The 16433-nt window shown below is 37.5% G+C and overlaps 1 protein-coding gene across 22 annotated transcripts in view; it reads left to right on the forward strand.

The window, feature by feature from the left end:
- DOCK9 (dedicator of cytokinesis 9) overlaps window positions 1-16433 on the forward strand; it is a 354977-nt gene that overhangs the window by 256436 nt on the left and 82108 nt on the right. For all 22 annotated transcript variants that reach the window (XM_037065816.1, XM_037065821.1, XM_037065829.1 and 19 more), the window contains 3 exons: window positions 3635-3813; window positions 4058-4171; window positions 6158-6278. In XM_037065816.1, the coding sequence (XP_036921711.1) occupies window positions 3635-3813; window positions 4058-4171; window positions 6158-6278 (414 nt within the window). The remainder of the gene's footprint in view (window positions 1-3634; window positions 3814-4057; window positions 4172-6157; window positions 6279-16433) is intronic.

The following is a 16433-nucleotide window of genomic DNA, read 5'->3' on the forward strand; positions in this document are numbered from 1 at the left end:
TTTTTACCAAATGACCAATTTCCCAGGGTCTAGCAGACTTTGGATAGGTCTACGTCCCCCAGTTAGACTGACAGGCTTCTATGGTCAAGCACCTCCCCCTGCACCCCTTAACATTCCATTTCCAGAGGGGGAGAGGGAAGAGTGTTGATCTCCTTGGGAGAGCAATACTATAATCCCCTTGGGTATAAAGTTGTAGCTTTGTGGATAAGTAAGCAGGTTTATGTTCCCCATTTTATTAACCTCAATATCCAAGTACCTTTGCTCCTCCTTTCCCATCAATAATTAGCTAAATAGAGCCCTGGCTGGCGTAGCTCAGTGGATTGAGCTCAGGCCTGCGAACCACACGATCTCGGTTCGATTCCCAGTCAGGGCACATGCCTGGGTTGCAGGCCAGTTCCCAGCGGGGGACTCATGAGAGGCAACCATACATTGATACTTCTCTCCTTCTCTCCTTCCCTTCCCCTCTAAAGATAAATAAATAAAATCTTTAATAAATAAATAAATAAATAAATACTGATGGTAACAGTTTCGTGAGACTCGAGTCAGTATTTTGGATAAGTTTAGGAGTACTAATAGGAGATTAAAGTCAAATGAGGGGCCTATAGATTTTCCTCTAATAATGGATTCAGTATAAGAATTAAAATCCTTGGACTTCTGGCCAAGATGGAGAAGTAGGTAGATACACTTTGCCTCATTTCTCAACCAAAACAAGGACAACAACAAATTTAAAAACAAAAAATAACCAGAACTGCCAGAAATTTGAACTGTATGGAAGTCCAACAAACTAGAAGTTAAATAAGAAACATTCATTCAGACCTGTAGGAGGTGGAGACAGGCAGCCAGGCAGAGAGGACGCACGGCAGGGTGGCAGCTGGTAGACTTGGTAGTCCCACATTTGCCTGTGGATAAACTGAGAGGAACAACTGGGGAGTGAGACAGACCATGCAACCCAAGGTTCCAGCGCTGGAAAAGAGCCTCAAAACCTCTGGCTGTAAAAACCTGTGAGGATTGTGGCAATGGGAGAAACACCTAGCCTCACAGGAGATACCCACAGGGTCCTAGAACGTACACAAACCCACCCACCCACCTGGAATCAGCACCAGAATGGCCCAATTTGCTTGTGGGTAGTGGGGAAAGTGACTGAAAGCCAGCTGAGAACCCAGCAAGTGGCATTGTTCCCTTGCAGACCCCTCCCACACATACAGTGCCACAACCAGGGACTTGGTTTGCTCCACCTTGCTCCAGCCTTGCTCCACTAAGGCTCCACTCCTTACTACATAACAGTTGTGCTGAGACAAAGAAATATGGCCCAAATGAAAGCATAGATCAAAGCTCCAAAAATACAACTAAGTGATGAAGAGAAAGCCAACCTATCAGATGCACACTTCAAAACACTGATAATCAGGATGCTCACAGAAATGGTTCAGTATTTTCACAAAATAGAAGAAAAGGTGAAGGGTATGAAGAAAAATATTTCAGGGAACCAACAGTGAAGGGAAGGAAACCGAGAGTCAAATCAATAATTTGGAATAGAAGGAAGAAATAAACATTCAACCAGAAGAATGACAAGAATTCTTCAAACAATGAGGAGAGGCTTAGGAACCTCTGGGACAACTTGAAATGTTCCAAGATCCAAATCACAAGAGTGTCAGAAGGAGAACAGGAAGAGTAAGAAATTGAAAACTTATTTGAAAAAATAAGGGAGAACTTCCCCCATCTGGTGATGGAAAGGAAATAAACTTCCAGGAAGTCCAGGAAGCTCAGAGAGTCCCAAAGAAGTTGGACCCACTTTGGACCCAAGGAGCATCATCATTAAGCTACCCAAGATTAAAGATAAGGAGGGAATCTTAAAAGCAGCAAGAGAAAACAAGACAGTTACCTACAAAGGAGTTCCCATAAGACTATCAGCTGATTTCTCAAAAGAAACCTCACAGGCAAGAAGGGGCTGGAAAGAAGTATTTGAAGTCATGAAAGGCAAGGACCTACATCCAAGATTGCTGTATCCAACAAAGCTATCATTTAGAATGGGAGGGCAGATAAAGTGCTTCCCAGATAAGGTCAAGTTAAAGGAGTTGATCATCACCAAGCCCTTATTATATAAAATGTTAAAGGGACTTATCTAAGAAAAAGAAGATGATAAAATATATGAGCAGCAAAACCACAACAAACTCACAAGTGTCAACAACTGAACTTAAAAAAAAAACAACACAAAAAGATAAGCCAACTAAGCAAACAACTAGAACAGGAACAGAATCACAGAAATGGAGATCACATGGAGGGTTATCAGTGGGGCCAGGGAGGGGGCAGAATGGGGGAAGGGGTACAGAGAATAAAAAGCGTAATTGGTAGGTACAAAATAGTATAGGTTAAAGGGGAGGTTAAGAATACTATAGGAGCCCTGGCTGGTGTAGCTCAGTGGATTGAGCTCAGGCCTGCGAACAACATGATCGTGGTTTGATTCCCAGTCAGGGCACATGCCTGGGTTGCAGGCTGGTTCCCAGGAGGGGACTCATGAGAGGCAACCATACATTGATGTTTCTCTCCTTCTCTCCTTCCCTTCCTCTCTTAAGATAAATTAATAAAATCTTAAAAAAAAAAGAATACTATAGGAAATGGAGAAGCCATAGAACTTATATGTATGACCCATGGACATGAACTAAAGGGGGAGAATGCTGGTGGGAGGTGGAGTGCAGGGCGGAGGTGAATAAAGGGGAGAGGAAAAATGGGACAAATGTAATAGCATAATAAATAAAATATATTTTAAAAAATAAGTAATAAATTGTTTTGAAATCGCACAACCACCAAAAAAATTAAAAATTTTAAAAATAGAATTAAAATCTTTGTTACAGCTTATTGAAAAGATGCATTTCAGCTTCAGAGTGATGTTTGTTTTTATTTGCCTTCTCTAAGTAGATTTTACATTTACTTGCATCTCTTTTCCAGAAGAGTTTTAATTTTGCCAGTTAGTTTGATGATGATTTCCTAATTTGGGTTGGTGTTTTGTCCATTTTCATTTTAGTTTATGTTAGTTTTTTATTTGCTTTTAGAGGTACAGAAGTATTAAGATTATATTTTTTAAAAATCTACATTCAGTTTTTTTATTCAGTGATAATGAAGGCTATATGCTAACTTATTAATTTTAAACATATTGTTTTTAATGGGCTTATCTGACCATTAAATGAGCAGGTAATGAACTCATTTAGTAAAGAACATTTCAATAGACCATGTATTTTTATTCTTTCTTTTATTACATGTTTGTTAATCATAGACTACTTCTCTCTATAATACTGTCAATTAGTATGAACAGCTGTCTAAATTTCATTTCAATAGCAAAATTATATTTGTAATGTGATATATGTTGTTCTATATTCTAAAAATTGGTACTAAAACTGTTCACTAACTTAATTATATATGATGTAATATGCTTTAAAATCCACTGCAATTATTTGTATTGAAATTTTATTTTCATTAAGAGTTTCATATATAAAGTAGAGCTATTTTAGATAGTCACACTTTTCCGGTTGGAAACCAAGTCTTATCATCTGTTGATACACCCAGGGGTGGGTTTGGTTTTTATTTTATTCAAAGAGTGGTACATTCTCTTTAGCTAAAGCAGTTTTTATTCTCATTTCAGATCTCCAGCTTGACTACTCATTAACAGATGAGTTCTGCAGAAACCACTTCTTGGTAGGACTATTACTGAGGGAGGTGGGAACCGCCCTCCAGGAGTTCAGGGAGGTCCGACTGATTGCCATCAGCATGCTCAAGAATCTGCTGATAAAACATTCTTTTGATGACAGATATGCTTCAAGAGTGAGTGGTCCCCAATGCAAATAAATAGGGTCTGATAAATGTCCTTTATTTCAAGTAATATAAAGAAACTAACAATTAGAAATTTAGTGGTAACAGCACTAAGACTTTTCTTTGTTTATACAATAAAATCTAATAGCAGTTTTTATAGGAAATATCTGAATACAGGAGATGACTGGTACTGGCTCAATCTGTCATTAAATTCTCAGAGCCTGAGATAAACTTACAATGTGTGCCTTTGTTTCAGAGCCATCAAGCAAGGATCGCCACTCTCTACCTGCCTCTGTTTGGTCTGCTGATTGAAAATGTCCAGCGGATCAATGTGAGAGATGTATCACCCTTCCCTGTGAACTCTGGCAGTGTACGTAAGCATATTCACATATATACAGCCTGTATTTGTTTCCTGGGGCTGTCCTAACAAAGTACCACAAACTAGGTGGCCAAAACAACAGGAAGTTGTTCTCTCATAGGCAGGAGGTTGTACGTCCAAAATGAAAGTGTCAACAGGGTTGGTAACTTCTGGAGGGTCTGGGTCTGTTCCCTGCCTCTCTCCTAGCTTCTGGTGGTTGCCTAAAATCCTCACATTCTTCGGCTTGTGGCTGCATCATTCTGATCTTCGCCTTTGTCTTCATATGACCTTCTCTCCCTATGTGTCTGTGTCTCTGGTGTCTGTTGTACTCTCCTTTTCTTATAAAGATACCAGTAATTGATTGGATTTAGGATCCAGGGTGACCTCATCTCACCTTACATCTTAATTATATCTGCAAAGACCCTATTTCCAAAGATCACATTCTGAGGTTCTGGATGGATGTGAAATGGGTGGGGGGGTGGGGACACTATTCAACACAGTACATACCTATTCTCCCTCTCTCCCTCTCCCTCTGTGTGTGTGTGTGTGTGTGTGTGTGTGTGTGTGTGTGTCTTTCACTACTAAAACAATAACATTGCACAGTACTAGTAAACTATTTTTGGCTAAGATGAGGTCAATCAGTAAACCTTCAACTCTTGTTAAAAATCATTATAAAATCATGCTTTTCTAATGCCCTGATATCTTGTAAAACATCAGGATCTTCTTTATGTAGTGTACAAATCTTTAGCCCCAGTTCTGGTTGTAATATACAACACAGTCTTGGAAAAACCACCACTTTGAGCTAAAGTCTCTCTCTATAAAAGTAGAAAATCAAGGTGGATGTCAGTCAGAGAGCCAAGGTGAGTGACATAGGCCCCACCTTCAAGAACTGACCACCTTAATTTGTATTATCTTCATGCAGTCATTTAAAAATGTTTTGGAAATTAAGTTGACTAGAGGATGATCCCAGAAATTATCTCAAAACTTTTAAATTAGGAACCACTTGCCATTAATTTGGACAGATGTTACCAGCTCCGCAATTTCCTTTTCCCTTTCATTTTGGATCCATGAACCAACTCAGCTGTTAATCTTGCCACTTCGTCATCTGGTGTACATTTGGGGAGTTTCTTTTGATCTTTCTGTCCCTGTCCTGAAACAGAGATGCATTATTCCATTTTTTTTACTCTCCATCTCTGAATATGTCTAAATAGTAATACACTGAGATGAGCCATATTTATAGCATGCTTTTTTAGTTCCAAAGGGCATAAACTTTTACTGTTCTTAAATGAACTTCCCCACACTAATCTCACCCTATACAACACTGTGTTTCACATGTGCATTCTCTAAACCTTTTGTAATCAGAACAAGTAATTCAAGGCATACCTCTCTGTACTGCTTCAGTCCTGAGAAAAAATAACAAAGTTCTTTCCTTGGTTTACACCAAGTTAAATCTCTTTTGTGACATCACTTCAAACCTAACATGGTTTCTTCACTGATTGGGAGTTCTGTATGAAGCTCCAAATTTGCAGAGATTTTTTACTGCTGCTCTTGTAAATTACTGTTGCTCAGTAGGAGGGTTTCTGATGTGAGAGAAAAACTAGTGTTCCAGTTAGAAAGAACACATGAGGCTTTTTCTGAAGGCAATAATAATAATAATAATAATAATAATAATAATTTAAAGCAATGTTGGACATCAGAGCTCTGGAAAGAAGAGGTGCCTGATCTTCTGGACAAGGAAATGACTTTATGGCCAAGATTTCTCTGCCTACCCTATCCCCACTTTAAATATCTGTGCTGCCTTCTCCTTACTCTTCCTCTGATTCACCTGCCAGCTTCCTCCCTCTCATATCCTGTGGCTGCTTCTCCCACTTAGGCACATTTAACTCATCAGGCTGTTCTGTCTTGTTCTAACACTTGCCCTCACACTTCCAAGATCAGTTGATGCCTTTTTTTAAATCATCTTTGATTGTTTCTTTTTTTTTTTCACTCCTTTGGCAGACTGTGAAGGAGGAATCACTTATTTTGCCAGCTGTCAATCCATTGGTGACACCACAGAAGTCTGGAAACACACTGGATAACAACCTGCACAAAGATCTCTTTGGTGCTATTTCTGGCATTGGTAATGCTTTGGGACCTTATCTGCTTGTCTGTAGTTTAATTCTGAAAGTGTCTTTAATATGATAGTTTGTAGCTTTCAAATTAGGATTTTGAAGTCTGAGTTTCTGCTTAGACTATTGCTTTCCTGGTTTTGATAGTTAACAATCAAAATCCCTCGACTCTTCACTGAAATAAAGACTCCCAGATTCTCATGAATTCTGAATATAGCACACTTAATCCCATATTTGTACTGTTGGCTTTTTATTAATGTGTAACTTAATTTATAATTTTAAATCTATAAATTGGAGTGCTTATGCTTTTAGAAAAGGAATATCTTTGTAGGTGTGTGGGAGGAATATGGTAGGATATATTTGTAGTATTAGCAATTTAGATGAAATGTGACAAAGTAATTCCTGAAGGGGATAGTGGTTTATGGCTAGGGTGCAATCTTAAAATTGATTTTCTAAAATCTTCTTTCCTGGAATATGTTTTTGTATCCTAAATAAAGTAAGAGCAGCCCCTATGAGGAAGAAAACAGATGGCGTAAATAAAGATCCAAATGGAGTGGTTTTCAAAAGAAAGTACCTGAGAAATATGCTTATTAGTTTTCCGCATAATTGAGCCCCTGTGCCAACTCCTGCATAAAGAAAATGATACAAAAAATGTTTTCATAGAATTGTCACAGAAACTTTTTATTCTGTCTTTATTCCTTTCTCTTAAACAACACTTGGAATACATGAAACCTGTTGCCATCAGGACAGAATAAAGGGCAGTCCTCTTAGCTGATTAGTTTACAGAACTGTTATTTATGCTAAGTTTATGTCCTTAACTTTTTGTGTTGTTCTTCTTGTTAATATACTATTTCATGTAAGTGGTGAAACTGGGAAGAATATAAAACTAGAAATCTCATATTTTAATGCCTCAATTTATCCCACCATACCAATACCAATCCTTAATCTTACTTACATTCATATGTATTTTTCAAATGTATACCTACTTAATTTTGTGTCATAGAGATTAAATGAATTAATTCATATACAGTGCTCATACAGTGTTTCCATTAGCCATTCTCCTGGGACCTTTGCTCTGACTTCTTTGTCTTGCTCTGCCCATGTGTCCAGTCACTGCTGTGGGATTAGAGAAGGGCTGTTTTCTAGTGTCTAGTCTGTAATGGTTCACAGCAGTGCTTTTAAGTCAGACAGATATGGCTTTGGATCCAGACTACAGCATTTACTAATTGGCATAAGCAGAATTTCTCTCTTCTTCAACCTGTGTCCACATTGCCAAAAATAAGTCACAGTGAGAGACAAGGAGTTAATATGATGAGTGCAGTACTTGGCATGGTAAACACTCAGTGTTAATATTTAACTGCTATTATAAAAAGCATAATGAGCATTATTTATGTTTGTAGTATACTCTCATTTGCTAATTAAACGTGTCCCAGGGCATAGGAATGTGTTGAAATATTAACTGTAGGGTCCAAGTTATCTGTAGGATTCAATACTATGGAAATGCCCAAGTGAAACAATAAGACATGGAGTTATGAGAGGTCTAGAGACAGATCCAAAGGGGGAGCACAAAGCTAACCCCCAAAACTGAGAAACTGAGACAAATGTCACTTTCCTGTCCCATACAGCTGGCATTTTATTCTTTATGTGTATATTATTTTTACCACTTTTATTTTATTAGTGTTTTTCTTATTTCTCTTTCTTATGTTTAGTTTTCTTCATTTTATTTCTCTGTTTAATTGCATTGTTTGACTGGTTTTCCTTATTCTCTCTGTATTGTATTTTAATTTTCCTTCTTTCACTTCACTCGTGTTCAGTAACATACTACTCTTGATCATATACTTTTTATTCTGGTTATCTAAATCATATATTTCTTGTCATATTATTGTTGTTCCAGTGTTATTATAAATAATTGTTGTTCCATACAATTGTACATACTGCACAGCAACCCCCACTGATCTTAACCCACTTCACTTTATTCCTGAGCTTTATTATGGTTGTGGTTAACTCTGTTCTCTTGCACACTATGCCTACTTTCTATCCTTTACTCTCACTATATCTCATTATCTAACCATGCACAAGTGCTCTGTTTTCTGGATTCAGCTCACAGTCTACCTCCCCTCTAACAAGAGTCTTCTCTCTCTTTCACCTTCCATAAAAAGTGGCTAGTTGGGTGAAATAACACACACACTTAATGCTATACTTATCCAAAGGATCTCCTATCTTTCCTTTACTTGTTGGTACTTTAAATCCTATAAAATACTCTCCCTCTGTCTTAATCCATTTTGCCTACCTCGTACCACTGATCACATACAAAATTAGGTGGGAGCTGTGAACATCAGTATACCTGCTAGAGGAGAGAACTCACCAACAAAGGAAATGCCAAAAGGTAAAAACCCAAATACATAAAGAGAGCCCACACAAACAGAAAAAAGGTCAAACCTAAAGCATCCAGACAAGGAGATCAAAGAGAACACACCACTGAACCCCATAGAATCTCTACCATAGAAGTTCACTCTACAAAGACAGCTAGCAAGGTGAAACATCAGGAAGTGCAGAAACACACAAAAAGAGTCACCTAAATGGGTAGACAAAAAAAGAACATGCGATCAAAAGGACTCCCCACTAAAACAGCTAAATGGAATGGAGATAATCAAACTATCAAATATGCAATTCGAATTGATGATTATAAAGGTGCTTGAGGAACTCACAGACAACTACAAGGAATTGAGTGAGAACTACAACAGTATGGAAAAGGAAATAGAAACTATAAACAAAAACCAGGAAGAAATGAAGAACACAATTTCTGAATTGAAGAACACAGTGGAAGGAATTAGAAGCAGGCTGGATGAAGCACAGGATCGAATCAGCAAGCTGAAGGACAAGGTAGAAAAAAAACACCCAAAAAGAGCAAGAAAAGGAAAAGAGTCTCTCAAAGAATGAAGAGGTGTTAGGGGAATTTCAAAACAACATAAAACTAAATAATAGGGATACCAGAAGGAGAAGAAGAAGAGCAAGGGATAGAAAACCTGTTTGAAAAAGTAATAATGGAACATTTCCCTAATTTGATAAGAGAAAAAGTTACATAAATCCAGAAAACAGAAAGAGCCCCAATCAGGAGGAACTCAAAGAGGCCCACTAAAAGACATATCAAAATTAAAATGGCGAAATTCCAAGACAAAGAGAGGATCTTAAAGGCAGCAAGAGAGAAAGCGGAAGTAACATACGAGGGAGCCCTTATAACACTAGCAGCTGACTTCTCAATGGAAACATTCCCAGCCAGAAGAGAATGCCAAGAAATATTCCAAGTAATGAAAACAAGGGCCTGAAACCGAGACTACTCCATCCAACAAGGCTCTCAATTAAAATGGAAGGTGAAAGAAGGAGTTTCCCAGACAAAAGAAGCCTCAAAGAATATACCTCCTCTAAACCAGATCTGCAAGACATGCTAAAGGGTTTGCTTTAAAAAAAGAAAAAAAGAGAGAGGGAGAGAGGGAGAGGAACACGAGTGCAAAAATGGCAATGAATAAATACCTATCAATAATAACCTTTAACATAAATAGATTAAATGCTCTAATCAAAAGACATAGAATACCTGAATGGATAAGATCATGACCCACACATATGCTGCCTAAAAGAGACCCACCTCAAAACAAAAGACATACACAGAATGAAAGTGAAGGATTGGATAATATATTCCAAGCAAATGGACAGGTAAAAAAAGCCACAGTAGCAATACTCATCAGACAAAATAGACTTCAAAAAAAGGGCCATAAAAAGAGGCCCAGAAGGTCACTTCATAATACTCAAGGGAAGAATTCATCAAGAAGACATAAACATTGTAAATATATATGGACCCAACATAGGAGCACCCAAAAACATAAAGAAGATCTTGGAGGACTTCAAGAAAGGTATTGACAGCAACACAATTATAGTTGGGGATTTTAACACCCCACTGTCAAAAATGGATAGATCTTCCAAACAAAAATGTCAACAAAGATGTTGTGCCATTGAACAATGTCCTAGATGAAATGGAGTTAACTGATATATATAGATAACCTTTCATCCCAAAGAAGCAAAATACACATTCTTTTCAAATGCACATGGAACATTTTTAAAGATAGACCATATGATATGACACAAAACACGCCTCAACAAATTCAAGAAAATTGAAGTTATATCAAACATTTTCTCTAACCACAAGGGTCTGAAACTAGAAACCAGCCTTAAGGAAAAAAAAACCCCAAACGCTCAAACTCATGGAGATTGAATAGCATGCTATTAATGAATGAATGGGTCAAGAATGAGATGAATGAGGAAATCATAAGGTTTCTGGAAAAAAAAATGTACATGAACTCACAACAATCCATAACTTAAGGGATACAGCAAAGGCATTCCTGAGAGGGAAGTTCCTAGTGATACAGGCCTACCTAAAAAAGATAGAAACATTTCAAACAAACAACCTAACTCTACACCTGCAAGAACTCGAGGAACAACAACAAAGACAGCCCAGAGCAAGTAGAAGCAAGGAAATAAGCAAGATCAGAGCAGAATTAAATGACATAGAGACTAAAAGCACAATTCTAAGGACTAATAAATCCAGGAGCTGGTTCTTTGAAAAGATAAACAAAATCAACAAGCCTTGAAGCAGGATGATCAAGAAAAAAAGAGAGAGGACCCAATAAGCACAATCAAAAATGAAAGAGGAGAGATTACAACTGACACCACAGAAATACAAAGGATTGTAAGAAATTACTATGAAGAACTATATGCCAGGAAATTTGAAAACCTAGGTGAAATGGACAGATTTCTAGAAAAATGTAATCTTCCAAAACTCAATGAAGAAGAAGCAGAAAGCTTGAACAGACCAACTACAGCTGACAAAATTGAAGCAGTAATCACAAAGCCTCCAACACACAAAAGCCCTGGGCCAGATGGTTTCACAGAAGAATTTTTCAAAGCATTTAAAGAAGAGCTAATCCCTATCCTTCATAGATTATTCCAAAAAATCCAAGAAGACGGAAATCTCCCAAACTCTTTTTATGAAACCAGCATCATCCTAATCCCAAAACAAGATAAAGACACAACAAAGAAAGAAAACTTCAGGCCAATATCGCTGATGAACACAGACACTAAAATCATCAACAAAATACTGGCAAGCTGCATCCAGCAATATGTTAAAAGATCATACACCATGATCAAGTGGGATTCATCCCAGGGATCTAAGGATGGTATAATATTTGCAAATCAATAAACATAATACACCCCAAATAAACAAAAGCAAAGAGAAAAATCACATGACCATATCAATACATGCAAAAATTTTTTTGATAAGTTACAGCACCTATTTATGATCAGAACACTCAGCGAAGTGGGAATAGAGGGAGCATTGCTCAACACAATAAAGGCCATATATGAGAGACCTGCAGCCAACATCATACTCAGTGGGCAAAAAAGTAAAATCTTTCCCACTAGGATCAGGAACAAGACAAAGTCATCCACTCTTACCAGTTCTATTCACATACTGTTGGAAGTCCTAGCCACAGCAGTCAGACAAGAAGAGAAAATAAAAGGCATCCAAATTGGAAAGGAGGAAACAAGACTGTCATTGTTTGAAAATGACATAATAGTGTACTTGGAAAATCCTATAGACTCCACCAAAAAACTGCCTGACCTAATAACTGAATTTGTCAATGTGGTGGGATACAAAGTCAATATCCAGAAATCAAAGGCATTCTTGTACACTGACAATGACATATCAGAAACAGAAATCAGGAAAAAATCCCATTTGTTGTAGCAAAAAGAAAAATAATGTCCCTAGGAATAAATCTGACCAAGGAGGTAAAGTATAAGACCTATGCTTGTTAAATTACACAACTCTAAAGAAAAAAAATTAAGGAAGACACAGCAAATGGAAGCATATACTGTGTCCATGGATTGGAAGAATTAACATCATCAAAATGTCCCTACTGTGCAAAGCAATTCATAGATTCAATGCAATAACTATTAAAGTACCAATGACATATTTCACAGATATAGAATAAACATGTCAAAGATTTATGTGGAATCATAAACAACCTTGAATAGCTGCAGCAATTTTGAGAAAGAAGAACAAAGCAGGAGAGATCACAATACCTGATATCAAACTGTGTTACAAGGTCATTGTAATTTAAACTGCCTAGTATTGGCATAAGAACAGACACATGGGCCAATGGAACAGGATAGAGAGCCCTGAAATAAGGCCAAATCTCTGTGGTCAATCATTTGACAAAGGGGGCAGCAGCATAACATGGGATAAAAATAGACTCTTCAACAAATGGTGTTGGGAGATCTGGACAGCTACATGCAAAAAAATGAAACTTGAGCACCAACTTACATCATACACAAAAATAAATTCAAGGTGGGTAAAAGACGTAATTAAGTCCTGACACCATAAAATTCCTTCAGGAGAACATAGGCCGAAAAATCTTAGATATTCTGCACAGCAGTATTTTCACTGATATGTCCCCTAGAGCAAGGGACATAAAGGAAAGAGTAAACAAATGGGATTCCATCAGAACAAAAAGCTTCTGCACGGCTAAAGAAAACAGCATTAAAATGAAAAGAGAACCAACCGTATGGGAAAACATATTTGCCAGTGATATCTCAGACGGGTTTGGTCTCCAAAGAACTCACACAATACTATTCTAGGAAGACAAACAGTACAATAAAAAAATGGGCAAAGTACTTGAACAGACACTCCTCCAAGGAGGACATATAGTAGTAGGCCAGGAGACATAAGAAAATATGTTCAGCATCACTAGCCATCAGAGAGATGCAAATTAAAACCACAGTGGGATACCATTTCACACTGGTCAGAATGGCCATCGTAAACAAAGCAACAGACAAGTGTTTGCAGACGTTATGGTGAAAAGGGAACCTAGTGCTCTGTTGCTGGGAGTGCAGACTGGTCCAGCCACTATGGAAGACAATGGAATTTCCTCAGAAAACTAAAAATGGAACTGCCTTTTGACCCTGCAGTTTCACTGCTATGAGTACCCTAAGAATCCTGAAACACCAATCCAAAGGCACCTATGCATCCCAATGTTAATAGCAACACAATTTACAATAGCCAAGTTCTAGAAATAGGCTAAGTTCCCATCAGTAAAGGAGTGGATCAAGAAACTATGGTACATTTACACAATGAAATACTACGCAGCAATGAAAGTAGCTCCTATCCTTTGCAACATCATGGATGGAAATGGAGAGCATTGTGCTAAGTGAAAAAAGCCAGGCAGTGAGGGACAAATAGCATATTATCTCACCTTGAACTGGAACCTACTCAACAAAATTTAAAAAAAGGAAGCGAAATATAACCCGAGACATCAAAATTAAAAAGAATGTGACAGTAACCAGAGGGTAGATGCCAGGGTATAATTGGGGGAAGGGGGAAGCATTTTCAGGAACAAATATAAAAGACACATGGACAAAACCCAGGGAGGGTGGAATTAGGGGAGGGAGGGCAGATGGCTCTGTTCAGGGGGAAAAGGCAGAAAGCTGTACTTGAACAACAATTTAAGAAAAAAACTGGAAATGATCATACTGTTGGATAGGCCAAAAAGTCCATTTTTCCCCGTAAAATAAAGGACACACTTTGTTTTCACTAGTAACTATTGATTTGGATATTTTGAGTATATCAGCTATTCCCCACATGGTATAATGTTGATTGTTCTCAATGTCTTGGTTTGATTGCCATCAACTTAAACTGTGGATCATTGTCCAGCAAGAAATTTCTAGTTTGAAACTTTGCAAAGCACTTTTGACACATTTCATCAATCACAGCACCTTCTTCATACACTGTACAAATCTTTTTTTTTTTTTTGCATTTCAGTTGTATTTTTACCTCTCTTGAAATAATAAAGCATAGTATGCTGGAAATGTTACTTATTTCCTTCCATCTTCAGTATTAAAATGGCTACATGAAAATTCAACAGTTTTGACATGTTTTTTTTAATGCACACTGATAATGACAGCTGTCACAATACAATTTAACAAAAATTTTTTGAATGAAGTTAAACACAACTAAGCTACTAGAGCCATCTAATGGAAAAAGACAAATGAACTTTCTGGCCAACCCAATGGAATGAGGTGATGTTTTGGTTCTGACTTTATTCTCCTATTCCCCTTTCACCTTGTTAGGGTTTTGGATGCACTGGGACTATAGAGATGAACCATTTAGCATGACTTGAACGGCATGGCCTTCAATACTCAGTGTTCATAGTGAAGTCATAAAAAGTGCTTGAGACTGACTTAGTGTCTTTTCACTTTCTTGCATTTCCAGACCTGAATACACTTTTCATAGGAATTCACCACAACAGACATTTATACCCAGGCTTTAACTGTGTTTTCCTTCATCTTTAAAGACTTAGATCCTTGTTCCCTTTTAGGAATGCCTTTCAGGGAAGCTCCACCTGGATGTGAGTTTACTAGTTGTTTTTCTGGTAGCTTTAGCAACTCGTGTTTTATTAAGCAAGAAGTTTTCAGTTAACTTTAGTCCCAGTGCTTATCCTTTAAGAGCAGACTTTCTCCTTATGTCTCCATTTAGAAGAAATCCTGTTTCTCTGCATATTGAGAATGTGCCCTCAGCAGGGTTTTTTTAAGTGTCTTTGGAACAGGGTACATGAAAATTTGTAAAAACTGATTTATTGCTGGATACAAATTACATTCATTTTAAAAGTCACACATTCTTAGGCTCAAAGTTCCTCTTATCACCTACAGAGTATATTGTGTCGGGATGTCTAGCACATCCCAATGACAGAGAAAGAGGTAAACTATGCTTCTTATATTACTTACATCTTGTATAATATTTTAAGGGTGTACAGTAGGCCAGAATATTAAATACAAACCCACACAATATATAGGAACGTAATTCTACTAAGTGTGTTGATTTTGATTTATTGCATGTCCATCTATTTGCCTTGGATTGAGCCCATAGTTTTGGAATTGAGCCTACAATCCTGAGAATTTAGGATCAAATTTTGCTAAAGGACCTCTTTTTCTTGAGCTCTGTGTTCTACATTAAATATGAAGTCCATGATTATTAGGAGATAGTTATAGATAATTAGATAATTGTAATTTGCTCATAATATGTGTTTCTTTTGTGGGTATAGAAAAAAGCTCATAGTTTTTTCATAGGGTTTTCACCTGGTCCTTGTGACAATCCCATAGTTTCTGTTCTGGGGAATGCAGCATGTGGCCGATGGTTTACATGTTCCATCCTTCACTTATATTTTCAAATTCCTCTGGCTCTTCTTTTCTTGGTCTTAATGCACTGAATGGGTTTCCGGTATAGTGGTGGATATACCTGAATATTAGGTAGGGAAGGGATTAATTTAGAAGTATCTTGGCTCATGGCAGCTAATTTGCATGCTGAAACCTGAAAACGACCAGCCTATTCTGTTGTGCCAGATAAAGGCACCTTCAGCTTAGGTATGGGAGGCTGTGCTTACAGCTTGCTATAGCACATGCCAAAGTTGTTCTGTGCCATCTGCACAACCAGCTAGGCCTTTCTGTTGGAGGCATGTGTTTTGGTTCAGTACAAAATGTACAAGTCTGAGAGTCATTTTTAATCACATGATTTATGTACATCTTATGTAAGGAGGAAATAAATCTGTTACATTGAAAAATTCCACAGTACCAGGGTAGGCACTGATTTTTGCCTTCAAATGCTGTTTATTCACAGATGTCACAAATTTTATGTCCATGTGTCATAAAATTTATGACACAAGATTTTCTTTCTGCTTGTAACTGCTTATTGCAGTGCTTCCCAAACTCGGTTCACATCACTCATTATTATCCCAGCAGTTTTTTCATGGAGTCCCCAGGCCAAAAGTAACACCTGTCAGCTCTGTTTATTTGGTATTTAGAGCCAAATAACTTAAGTACTTACAGACTAACAACTTGGGAGGCATTTGAAAAATACGTTCATTTAAAGAAAAACACTTGTTATTTTATTTTTTAATAACCAGAACTCTTAGTAATGGAATGTGTGTACATATTGGCTTTTCCAATTTGGAATCAGGTTGCTTGCAGCCCTTCTCATTTTGTTCCACATTGGTTTTTTGCCCAACTTTATATCATAGCAACCACCGTATGTCCAGTTTCACAAAGATACGACACCATCAAAAGGA

The sequence above is a fragment of the Sturnira hondurensis genome, unplaced genomic scaffold, assembly GCF_014824575.4.
Source record: "Sturnira hondurensis isolate 20B ecotype Veracruz unplaced genomic scaffold, ASM1482457v3 Scaffold0016184, whole genome shotgun sequence".
NCBI lineage: Eukaryota > Metazoa > Chordata > Mammalia > Chiroptera > Phyllostomidae > Sturnira > Sturnira hondurensis.